Raw genomic sequence first — 12,060 nt, 5'->3', positions numbered from 1 at the left:
TCAATGGCCCTCTTCCCTGTATTTCCAATGCCTGCACATTCATTGTTACTTCCTTGAGTTTTGAGGAACATAAACACATGAGTTTAGTCCGCCATCTTAAACCACAAGTCCCTAGGGCTTATTCTTTATTACAGTATTTATAATTTATTGCATATCTAACAGATTATATGATTGCGCAGATTCTTCTGTTATTTCTGTAGTCCTTTTCTTTCATTTTTTTTACGTTTCCTTATAGGGTCGGTTCTGGACATTACACAGCATATGCAACTCATGAAGGTCGCTGGTTCCATTTCAATGACAGTACTGTAACGCTGACTGATGAAGACACCGTTGTGAAGGCAAAGGCCTACATCCTTTTTTATGTGGAACGCCAGGCCAAAGCTGGATCAGATAAACTTTAATACCTCCTTTAAATCATTATTTGTCAACTATACCGGACAAACATTTCCAGTTTTCCGTAAATACTTGATCCGAGATTTAATTTCATTATGCACTTTTCAATTTCCTATTTTTGGTTTAGTTTTGTCAATGGTAGTGACATATTAAACATGGGCACCAACTAATTTTTTTTTTTAGTTCTACCAGAAAACCTCAGCAGATACTTTGATTTGCTGCTTTAGTTGTAATAATTGTTTTTATATGTAGTTTCAAGAACTTAGTTCTATTTGACTTTTTTTATATTAATGTTTTCAATTCTCACTTTGAGGCACATTTACATCAATGCTTTGTTACTGTCACATGCTGAAAGCAAGATATGTTCCTGATTGCGAAGAGCAGAACTGCCTGCTGCCTTTCACAGCTGTAATGGGAGATCAGGTGGACTCGAAATCCAGGATCATGTGCGCACATCATTTGTGGCCCACAAGATTTCAGTGACTGTCAGTAATCGTTCTTTTCGATTGTAAGAGGTAACTGGGAGAGCATCATTTAGTAGACCAGGTGATTGCCGCTCTTGGTATCTCTCAAGGCTGCTGCTTATCAGCACTGATTAAATAAATTTGTTGGATCACTTGTACCTGTACTGCAAATTCAAGAATTAGTCCTTTGAAGTTTTATTTTGTTTCGGGGTTATTTTTTGCTTGCATGTGTTTTCATGGAGAGAAGAGTACAGAAAAGTCCAGATAAGACCAGATACATTTAGTGTTTAAAAATGTCTGTGACTCAGCTACACGGTATAGATACTGTCAGGTGAGGAGACCACAGCTTGTTTGCCTTTAGAACCAGCATCTAGTTCCCCCACTGTCTGTGGTGCTGGATGGAAGGAACTACCTGTCCACTTTTGCCTTATTTCTTGCTTGGCCATCTCAAGTTGAGATGCTGACCTCCAGAGCTGATTTGACCATCACCTCCACTTCCCAGAAGGAAATTTGAGTCTTTGCTACTTTGGGTTTTAACAACTCCCACTGGCCTATCCTGATAGCAGAGCAAGCTGAAAATATTCTCACTGTGAGCAGAGTTTCTATTCTTGAGTTTGGCAGTCTTGGTTTTAAAACTGTGTTCAAGAAACATAGGTACAGGCTCCATTAAGATTTAACTCAAATTGAAATTTGGAACCAGAATTCCATCTAAGAAAGGTAATTGTGATTTCTGCAAGTGTTCCAGGTTAGTTTGTTGATTTGGGGGTGGGGTGGGGGGCAGTGGCAGCACTGATGAAGGAATCAGAGAAAGGGACTCCCAGAGAGGGTTGCACCTTAGGACTAGGCACTGTTTTCAGGTTCATCTCTCATTCCAGCCTTTATTTTCTTCTCAAGTGTTTACAAGTTACAAGGGGCAGAATGTATTTCCTATTAAGCCAACCTACCAGACTTTTTGGTAATCTTGTTTTTTTCTATTAAAAGAAAAAACTGTCAAGTTTTTAAGTGCATGAATGTAAAATAAAGTCTAACAGCTGTCCTCAGGGTGGATATTTGAAGTTGCAAGAGAAGATGTGGCTCCATTTCAGTATTAGCTAGGTATATCTCCTATTCTCTCAGGGCAAAAATCAGCTGCTCAACACTTTAACATGGCCAGGAGAAAACAGCAATTGTGTCTAAACTTGTACTATCCACTATGGTGGTCACCAGTTATATGTGGTTAAAGTTTAATTAAAATTAAATTTAGGGGCACCTGGGTGGCTCAGAAGGTTAAATGTTCAACTTTGGCTCAGGTCATGATCTCTTGGTTCCTGAGTTCGAGCCCCACATTAGATTCTGTGCTGACAGCTCAGAGCCTGGAGCCTGCTTTGGATTCTGTGTCTCCTCTCTCTCTGCCCCTCCCATTCCCCCCCCCCCCCAAAAATAAACATTATATATTTTTTTCAATTAAATTTCAAACTCAGTTCTTCAGTCACACAAACCACATTCCAAGTGCTCAGCAGCCACATGTGGCATAGGACTGCTGAGGTCTAGGGCAGTTCTCTTAGATAGCAGTGGTCTAAATTTTCACTCCAGAGAAAAAAGCTTTGCCTTTATGTTTAGGTCTGACACCTTAGAAGATAATTAAGAGGGCAACATGTATTTTAAATAGTTTACACTTCTAAATTACATTAGGTTGAACCATAGGAAATTTGTGGTATTTGCCTTTTTGATCTACAAAAGTGAAAGTTTCACATAATTTGACCTAATATATTAATATATTAACACCACATGTACTTGAACTTGGAATGTGCATCTTCTTTGATTTTTGTTCAGTATCTCCTATGAATTCAGGCTCTTTTACTGAGACGGTATATAGCTGTGACTTCTAACATTTGCACTTAGATTATTCCCTCTTAATGGGCAGCTGCTATGACTTCAACAATAAAGCCTTGGGCAGTGTTGATGTTGGTGGAGAAAAACTGTCTTTTCGTACCAAAAGGAACTTAGTGACAGCCAGACTGCTTTGCTGGGGGAAAGTGGTCCTTAGACAGGTAACATCATTGGCTTAAGAGATGGGCACATCTCCTCTTTGAATTTTTGGAGTATTTTTAGTGTTTGATTTTACTTAAGCAGAATGTTTGAATGGTGTTATGAAGGAAGGCTGTTTGGAAAAGTGATTGGATCCATTTGAACTGTGCATTTGAACACCAGTGATGTCAATGTGCCTATTCGTATTTACAGAATTTAACTGTGTAGCCTTATCACACCTATTTTAAAAGCTGATCTTTGTGTGCTCTTCATGGCTTTCCCCTTGTGCCATGTCGTCTGTGTGTGTGTGGCTTCTCGCGCAGAGAGCTTATGCTGAGGCGGTGCCTCATGCTGTCACACCTCTCCCCTGGAACAAGAAAACTTCCTCAGAAGTCCTCCCACACAGGTGGGTGATAGAAACAGTTTGTGGCAACACAAATCTCTCTCCATGGTGGAGAAACCTTTGCTTATCCACTGTATTCTACTCAGTGTCTAGTGATGACAAATGTAATAGAATTAAACCAGTGAAGTGTACAGGCCCTGGTCAAGTGCTAAATGTGTATCTCACCTGGGGAACCTACTCAGCAGCTTGGTTCTGCAGTTGGGGACATCTTTATTTCTTAACAGCCAGACCTCTTTCATGGGTTTAGTGTACATAAGTCTATTTAGATACGCTTCTCCCACTTCGGCCCCCAGCATCCCCTCAACTCCCTCATGTACCCTGTGGCTCAAGTGGCCTCTTCACTCAGGCCCTGAAAAGGCTCGTGAGCAGTCTGTTTCTGCGGCCAGGGCACCGGTCCCAGGGGACTGGGGTGTAGCCCACAGGAACGGGCTGCGGTGCAGGAAGAGGCAGCCACGGGGTGGGTCGTGCTGGAGGCCAAGGTCTCCGCATCGCCTCGCGGGTCTGAGCATGATGGACTCCAGAGCCCCCTGCCCTCCGCCGGTGCTGGTTGTGTCTGATGTGACCGTTTGCCGCGAAAGCCTCGTTTGTGTGATGCGAGAGGATTAACTGTGCAAGTGACTAATTTCATTTATGTTGTAATCACATCCCTTTTCTGCTTCACCAACCTGAACTGTTTTATGGATGAACATATCATTAAATTTCTGGTCTCTTTCCTCTTGGCTATTATTTCTGAGCTCCTTTTGTGGGAGCCAAGGAAGTAATGGTGCACTTGCTCCAGCCATGGGCCTTGTCAGTCAGTCAGCAGTTTGCTTCTCAACCATCCCTATCTGGGGCCGCCAGAGTACAGAGGCCGGGATGGAGTGACTTGCAGGGACAGGTAGTGGCGGGAAGGGACACCCTGGCACCCGCAGTCAGGTGCTGGAGGAGCAGCCCGTGTGCACCAGAGCCAAGTGAGATCACCCTGCCTCTCCTGGCACAGCTCGTCTTATCAAGTGCCGTCTGCTTGCCTCCTTCAGAGCTAGATGCCACCCTGAGGAACTGGCTTTTGGGCTCTGAGCAAAGGATGTTTCTTGGTCACCTTTTAAATAAAGTAAGACAGGCAAATAAAGTGCCACTGTTAAGAAATAAACATTCTGGTTTTCAGTAAGCTCATATATATATATATATATATATATATATATATATATATATACACATACACACATACACACACACACACACACACACACACACGACCCCTCTGCCCCCATGGTCCCTGGAGAATGAAAACACAAGAACCATCCCCCTCTCCCCCGTCCACATCCCTCCTTTTTCCCTCTTACTTATTGGCCTGCTCCTGTCAGTCTTCCACCTTTGGAGACAGAGGTGCCGGAAGCGCACATGGTTTTGCCTCCAGCTCCCATAGGCAGCTGTGCTGGTCAGAGGCTTACAGGCCAACTGGGAGCAGCAGTTGTCAACAGCACCCTGGCGGTCCAGACCCTCCCTGCAGGCGCGCCTGCCTCCATGGGCCCACCCCCTGCTCCGGGATATTCCTCCCCTCCCCCAGGCTCTGAACGTTGGCCCTGCCAGCCTGGAACTGTTCCAGCAGGGCCCCAGGACTCTGTGGACGCCACAACAGACCACAAGGACTTGCCAGTGGCCAACCTTTTAAGAAGTTCAAAGAACCACCTATTTCTAAGAGGTCAGCCCTCTGAAAAGTACTGGTTTGGAAAGGAACTGGGAGGGAAAGTGGAGATCGTAAGGCTTTCTATTAAAACCCAGCCGAGCATACCTTTAGACTGGCTAAGTGCAACCAGAGCCAAAGAGGGGCCGTGGCTGTCAGCTGTATTTGTGAACCATTAAAATGGTGAGTCTGGAATATTAGCTGTGACTAGTGACCCTTTCCTTGAGAAATGCTTCTTTTAGCTGTCTCTTGGTCTATGTTTTTAAGAAAAGTCACCCCTTCCACTTCGCCTTGGCAGTGCTGGGGTAACCAAGCACACGGGACCGCTAAGTCTGGTGTCTCAGAGGTTTCCTTAGCTGAATTATGGTTTGTTTTGTTTGGGGTTTATTTCCCAGAGAGAGTGGTGGGCTCCAGGGAGGGCAGAGAGAAGGGGACAGAGGATCTGAAGTGGGCTCTGTGCCAACAGCAGCGAGCCCAGTGCAGGGCTCGAACCCATAAACTGCGAGATCATGACCTGAGCCAAAGTCAGACAGTCAACCAACTGAGCCGCCCAGGCGCCCCTGCATCATGCTTATTTCAAAGGCAAAGCTGCACCAGGAATGACTAAGCCTTAGTCTGCATTCATCTGCATTATAGCCACACAACTGGACACCTAGTATCCCCTTATGTCCAATTCCAATCAAATGGGAGAATGAACAAAGCTAACTTACTTAGATGGTGTTCCCTGGAGCAGAGAAAAATCTGGTCCATGCCTCATGAGGCAGCATGCGGCCTTTGGCCTCTTCCCCCAAACAAACTAACAGAGGGGCATATAATGCCGGTAATTCACAATAGCAGAATACATACGGTAGGATCTGGGATGGTAGAATCCGGGATGGGAGTGGGAGTGGAGTATTAGAAAATAGATCCACGTACTGAGAAACCTAAATTACGTCAGGAAAGGAGAACTTAAGGGATGATGCCTCCAGGCAGCCTGCCTAGGCTCAGGGGCCCGGTTATGAAGGCATTCACAAAGAGGATGGTGTGTGGCTGGCTTAAAGGGCAAGCTTAGGCTAAAATACTTAGAATTGTTTCAGGCAGTTTTGTGCTAAGAGCTACCTCATCCATCCTGACATTTTGGGAAATACAGACGAGCTACAGCAGGGCTCTTAGCCGGAAAAATAGTAAGATGTAAAGCCAAGTAAACTGAAGCTTAAAAGGTTCCACAAATACACACAGAAGAACCTTGACAGCTAAGCTACTTGAGGGGAAGCTTTGCGAAACAACTCAAGGTAAAAACAGCCAGCTGGGAGGCCAAGGCAGTCCAGTCGCCTGGTGGAGGGTAGCAGGATTTGAAGGTGGTCCAGCCTGGCCTGCAAAACTCACAGGAAAGGGGGCATTACCCATGGCTTCACCTTCCCCCTCTGCACACAGAACTGTCACCCTTAGCTCTCTAGACAACAGGCTGCTTCCTACTAAGTGAAACAGAAGACTCCTATTGATACAGTAGAAAATGAAAACATACAATTTATAATTAGGGTCTCTCCCAGTGAGCGGAGACTGCAGGCCTAGACAGGTGGTCTGGCCATCCACCCTCCAATGAAAGTGCCTTGGGAAGAGCCAAGAGAGCTCTCTGCTAAGCACCACTGTCAGCTAAAAGGGAAAGAAATCCCTTTTAAGGAAGCTATTTAACTTCAATAGCCTGCTTTTCTGCCAGGATTTTCAATTCCTCTGAACATAAGCCGAACCACAGACTGCTACACGTATGTCTGGATCTTGGCTTCCCCCCCGCCCCGTTCTCAGAGCTTCAGCACCAGTTGTTAGCCAAAAATAAACACCATTCCTCAACCATATATGTCCACCAGCCCGGAGCGGGGGAGGAGGAGCAGGAGGTAGGGCAGGTCCCCGGGCTCCGGCCACACACTGTGGCTGCTGCACGCCATGCATCTCACCCAGCTCAACCGGGAGTGCCTGCTGCACCTCTTCTCCTTCCTGGACAAGGACAGCAGGAAGAACCTTGCCAGGACCTGCCCCCAGCTCCAGGACGTGTTTGAGGACCCCACACTCTGGCCCCTGCTGCACTTTCACTCCCTCGTAGAACTCAAGAAGGACAACTTCCTGCTGAGCCCAGCCCTCAGGAGCCTCTCCATCTGCTGGTACTCTAGTCGCGTGCAGGTGTGCAGTATTGAGGACTGGCTCAAGAGCGCCTTCCAGAGGACCATCTGCAGCCGGCATGAGAGTCTGGTCAATGATTTCCTCTTCCAGGTGTGCGACAGGTAGGCCACCTCCTGAGCAGAGCTGGCTTTGGTGGGGTCTGGATTCTAGAGCTCTAGGAGACTTCTGGGAGACAGGGAAGAACCACAAGACCAAGATAGCTCCATTTTGGGGACAATCTAACCAGGCCCAAGGCAGACTGTCCCGGCCTGTCCACAGCACAGTCCCCAGAGGATGATGAGTACAGTCGTGGGGATTCTCCTCCTCTTAGCCTCACAGGTCCCGGAGCTGCTTCTGCCACAAGGAGGAAGCATTCAGGCAGCTGTCTGCCCTGGCAGCCATTAAGACCTCAGGGGCTCTGGCTGGGCCTCTATTTTCAAGGTCAGGCCCTGGGAAAGGTTCTTAAGACTCAGCTATTAGCTTCCGCCTCCACTCTTCCCCTAGCAAACAAACTCCAAGGTTTGTGACATGCAACTAAGGAAGGAGAGCAAGGGTGCTCTGGGTTAGTCCAACCAAGCCAGACTGCGGGGGGAGGAGGGGTGGTGGTATTGAAGAATGGTTTCCTCATTAGAAATTTACTAATCTCACTGTACCCCTAGGGAAGGGTGTTTTGGCCTATTTTTACAAATGAGCAAATCAAAGCTCTGAGAGATCATGTGATTTGCCCATAGCCTAGGATTACTGGATTTTAGGGAAAAAAAAAAAATGCAAGACATCCAGTTAAATTTGAATTTTAGACAAAATTAATTTGTTTAAATGTTTATTCATTTTTTGAGAGAGCAAGCTAGCGAGCATGAATGGGGGAGGGGCAGAGAGAGAAGGAGACACAGAATCCGAAGCAGGATCCAGGCTCTGAGCTGTGAGCACAGAGCCCGAGGTGGGGCTGGAACTCAGGAACCACGAGATCATGACCTGAGCCAGTCGGAAGCTCAGCTGACTGAGCCACCCAGGCTGCCCCTAATTTTCTGATGTAAGTATGTCCCAAATACATCCTGTACTCATCCTTCAAGCCTACCATGGGTAGAGGCTGAGCCACAGGCAACCCTCCGTGGTCTCACCCTCCTGCCTAAGGTAGCCCACACAAGCAGACTTCTGCTGCCAGCCTGTCTCTCAGCCTGTATTTACCAGTCCTGTCCTGACTTTTGAGGAAGAGCACTCTTGGTTGGTAACACACTAGGCTCCGCCAGTTTGCTGCCACCCAGGTTTAAAAGCTGCTGTTTACTGGCAGCATGACAGGAATGAAGGCAAACAGTGTGGCGGCCCCGCCCTGCCTTTTTTTTAAGGCAGCAGGAAGAAAAGCCCATCTTGGCTAGGCCCTGCCGGGATGAGGCCATCTCGATGGGTTTAACAAGGCCCGGAAATCAGACTGGAGTGACATATACTGGAGGGTCACGCCTACTCTCAAGTTGTTCCATTCTTGCTGTAAGAGAGCTGGCAAGGTACGGATGAGGCCCCTCATGGCACCATGTGGGTGCAGCAAGGGGCCCCAGTGACACAAAAAGAACAAAGAGCTTGGTGGTCAGGGTTCCGTGCGGAGTCTCCCAGCTCTGCTCCTGTCCAACCATGGGAGCGCAGCCCAAACATTTACACTCTTTCAACCTACTTTCTTGATCTTTAAAATGGGATAAGTCACCTTTCTCACAGGCTAAGAGGATGAAATGACACAGTAGCACTGGCACACAGTGGATACTAATATCCACCAAATCTGGTTCTTTAGCAATCGGCTCTTGGCAGGGAGAGACGGGAGAACAGGGAAGGATGGCAGGGAAAGAGTCCGCTTTCTCTGTTTTGTTCCTACAAGCAAGATTATTCTAAAGGTTCTTACAACAAAAGGGACCACTCACCATCTTTGTGGCTTAAACACCTAATCATAACAACCACCCTGAAGGTAATAATTTCTCCCACTTGACAGATAAGGAGGACTAGCACAGCTCAGGCATTTGTCCTTGGTCAGAGCGCAAATAAGTTGCAGGCAAGTTACCTGAGCCCTCATTCACACAACAGGGTGTAGACAGAGGATTGGATATGAAGACTGAAGAAGCCATGTGAACTTGGGGAGGTGAAATGGGCTCAGCACCTGAAATGAGGCGGTGCCCAGTCTGCTACAGTCAGGGGGTTAAGGGAGAAGCTTATCGGGAAAGGGAAAGCCCCAGTCTAGACGCCAGCAACTTCTGGCTACAGGGAGCCAAGGCCCCTGCCCACGAGACCAGTCCTTCTTGACTGCAAAGCTGTCTGGTTCTGTGTGCTCCCAGAAAAAGTGAGTTACAGTTGCCTACAAAAGGCCCTAAGGCTCTTTACACCCCCCATCTCAATCTTCACTACAACCCCACCGGTAGGCATTATTCCCTCCCTGCTGTGCCTGCCCCACTTCCCCCAAGAAACTAAAGCTCAGTGAGTGGTTTAGCAAATAAGCCAAATCTAACTTCTGCTCAAGATTCTTCTCAGCAGCAGGTGCTGGTTAGGTTGGGGCAGAGGAGCCTCCAAACTGTGTAGAAGTGGCCCTGACTATACCCACTTCACTCTGGTTCCTGACCTTTTCTAGGCTGGCATCCCAGTGGGCATGCAATAATTGTCTCAGTTAACTGAGCTGAAACCCGGGCTCTAGAACCCAGAGACAGGATTACTGGGAGAAATGTCCCGACCCCAGATTCACGGGTTGAACGTGCCTGTCTCTAAGCCACCCTACAGGAAACCCTTGTTCCCACCTGACCATCCTCCCAGGAGCATCAAGGCCTAAGTTTGAAGCCAGACTCGATTGGTCACCCACCATCTCTTCTGTCACCCCAAAGCAAACGAGTCCGGAGAGAACCCAAGAACATCCAGAGTTGTCCACCTACAGCAGGACCAGGGGCGGCTCACGAGGCTGAAACCCACACAGAGTAGTTTGGTGGAATGGAGAGGCAGAAAGTAGGGGAAATGGGACAGAAGCCTTGGTTTTGATCCTGGCCGCGGCATCGCAGGCCAAGTTCCTTAAACTTGCTGAGTCCCTTTCCCTGTTTCCGTGCCCACAATATGCAGAGAGTCCCAGGGTTGTTAGGGGGCAACCTGGCCTGGGAGCTCCAGGACCGGGCGGGGCCCAGGGCAGACGCAAATCGCGACCCCGCGGGCCCCTCCCGGGGTCACTACGATCTCTCCGCAGGTGCCCCAACCTCGAGTCAGTCACGCTTTCAGGATGCGGCCACGTCACCGACGACTGCCTCGTGCGCCTACTGCGCTGCTGCCAGCACTTGCGTGCGCTGCGCCTGGAGAACTGCGCGCGCGTCACCAACCGCACGCTTGCTGCTGTGGCGACGCACGGGCGCGCGCTGCAGACCCTGCACGTGGACTTTTGCCGCAACGTGAGCGCGGCCGGCCTGCGCCGCCTGAGCGCCGCGTGCCCGCGCCTGGCGCTGCGAGCCGAGCACAGCGCGACGATGATCCCCGACCAGCTCCCCAGGGCGCCCGGCACTGCCCTTCGTAAGCTACTGCCGCGCTAGGCAGACGGCGCCGAGGCACGACACGCGGCCAAGGGCCGCCGGGCGGAAGGAGCAACCTGGTTTCCAACCACAGCCCCTCCACCTCCCAGAACGTTGTCACACCTCTGAAGCTCAGTTTCCCTGTCTGCAAAATTGGGACACTAATGCCTACCTCACATTAATGACGGTTTTACGCACAGGAGTGCAAGATTAACCGGATGCTGGGAAAACACTCGGATAGTTCTCACTAAACACCAGCACATTTCCCGACGCCCTTCTGCCCCAGGTCCTCAACCACACACTGCCTGCAGCAGCGGGACAGGCCTGCACCACGCATGGACTGCAATCCCCTGCGGGGGCCGAAATACCCGCACGGGGAGGCGTGGCCACCGGGAGCTCTCCGGCATCGCGCAAGCGCCCTGGGAACGGGGGTGGGGCGACCTCCGCAGCCGGCCTCTCGTCCCGCACTACGTCTGCGGCTCCGGCTTCCCAGGAGGGTGGCCTCCGTGCAGCGCGAGCGGGCGGGACAAGCGGGGGACCCGGGACTCACAGTCGGAGAGAGCCACCGAACCCGCCACGGCGGCCCTGTCGCCCGCACCTTTGCTTGGTGGCCGGGCGAGCCCGCTTGCCTTTCCCCAGCAGAGACCGCACACATAATTCTAGAAAATGCGCTGGTAGATGTGATTCTTTCATAAATAGCATATCCTTATTTTCTATGGTTATCTTATCACAAAGGCAGAAGAAATCGTTTGAAAAACCCTAAGTAAAGATTTGAAAACAAGAGCAGCAGCCCCGCTTAAGTCTCTTGATAATGAAACCAATTAGAAGCTGATACAAAGTTAGATTTTTACATGCTGGACTTGCTCAACATGGGCACACGCCTTGACTTAACAATTTCAGGGCTTTAGTCACTGATGTCTCACCTTTAGCCACAAAGTATAGGCTCTCGTCCAGGCAGCAGCCTCCGGGTCCCAGGTACACGGTGAAAACTTGGGTTAGCGGAAGGCAGGGAGCCATGGGCGGCGGGCAGGCGACGCTCACGCTCTGGCTCCGCCCACCACCAGCGGTTACCTAGGGCCTTTAGGCACTTGAGGCCAGGTGTTTCTTTTCTGGGAAAGAGGATCTCCATCCCTACTCACGGTTGCCCAATATTGGGGAACCAGCGAGGAAATTCCATTCTCACGGAGCTTACCTTCTAGTAGAAGGGACAGTAATTGGTATATAAAAAGACAATAAAGCTACGGTGGCGGAAGGTGGGGAGGAAGCACCAGGGAAGGGGATATCTGGCAACTGCTGGCGAAGGTTTGGGGAGAGGGAAGCTACTTAAAAGGGGTTGATCAATATAAGCCTGAGTGGCAGCATCTGAAACAAGAAGTGAGGGAGGGGGCCAAGCAGCATCTGGCAGGAAAATATTCCAGGTGGAGGGAATAGCCGGTGCAAGGCTCCAGACCAAGAGCAGAGCCCGTGAGTTAGGGGAGGCCT

General features: G+C 49.5%; 2 protein-coding genes across 9 annotated transcripts in view; both read left to right on the top strand.

The window, feature by feature from the left end:
- The window catches only part of USP3 (ubiquitin specific peptidase 3), a 107,978-nt gene extending 103,999 nt beyond the window's left edge, over window positions 1-3,979 (top strand). For all 8 annotated transcript variants that reach the window (XM_058737465.1, XM_058737464.1, XM_058737469.1 and 5 more), the window contains one exon: window positions 236-3,979. In XM_058737465.1, the coding sequence (XP_058593448.1) occupies window positions 236-401 (166 nt within the window). In that variant the 3' untranslated portion in view covers window positions 402-3,979. The remainder of the gene's footprint in view (window positions 1-235) is intronic.
- Window positions 3,980-5,391: 1,412 nt separating this feature from the next.
- On the top strand, window positions 5,392-11,364 carry FBXL22 (F-box and leucine rich repeat protein 22). Its single transcript, XM_058737471.1, has 2 exons — window positions 5,392-7,185; window positions 10,263-11,364. Exons 1-2 carry the CDS (start codon window positions 6,851-6,853, stop codon window positions 10,597-10,599), a joined length of 672 nt encoding a protein of 223 aa, XP_058593454.1. The 5' UTR covers window positions 5,392-6,850; the 3' UTR covers window positions 10,600-11,364.
- Window positions 11,365-12,060: the final 696 nt, after the last annotated feature.

Source organism: Neofelis nebulosa, chromosome 7 (genome assembly GCF_028018385.1).
Source record: "Neofelis nebulosa isolate mNeoNeb1 chromosome 7, mNeoNeb1.pri, whole genome shotgun sequence".
NCBI lineage: Eukaryota > Metazoa > Chordata > Mammalia > Carnivora > Felidae > Neofelis > Neofelis nebulosa.
The sequence above is the reverse complement of the archived record's forward strand: the minus strand, read 5'-3'. Positions and strand labels throughout refer to the sequence as shown.

What these genes read in the sequence shown, in the direction of transcription:
- FBXL22 (XM_058737471.1), top strand. Translation starts at nt 6,851, where the DNA reads ATGCATCTCACCCAGCTCAACCGGGAGTGCCTGCTGCACCTCTTCTCC. An exon ending in CTCTTCCAGGTGTGCGACAG is followed by an intron (nt 7,186 to 10,262) that starts GTAGGCCACCTC and finishes ATCTCTCCGCAG; the next exon opens with GTGCCCCAACCTCGAGTCAG.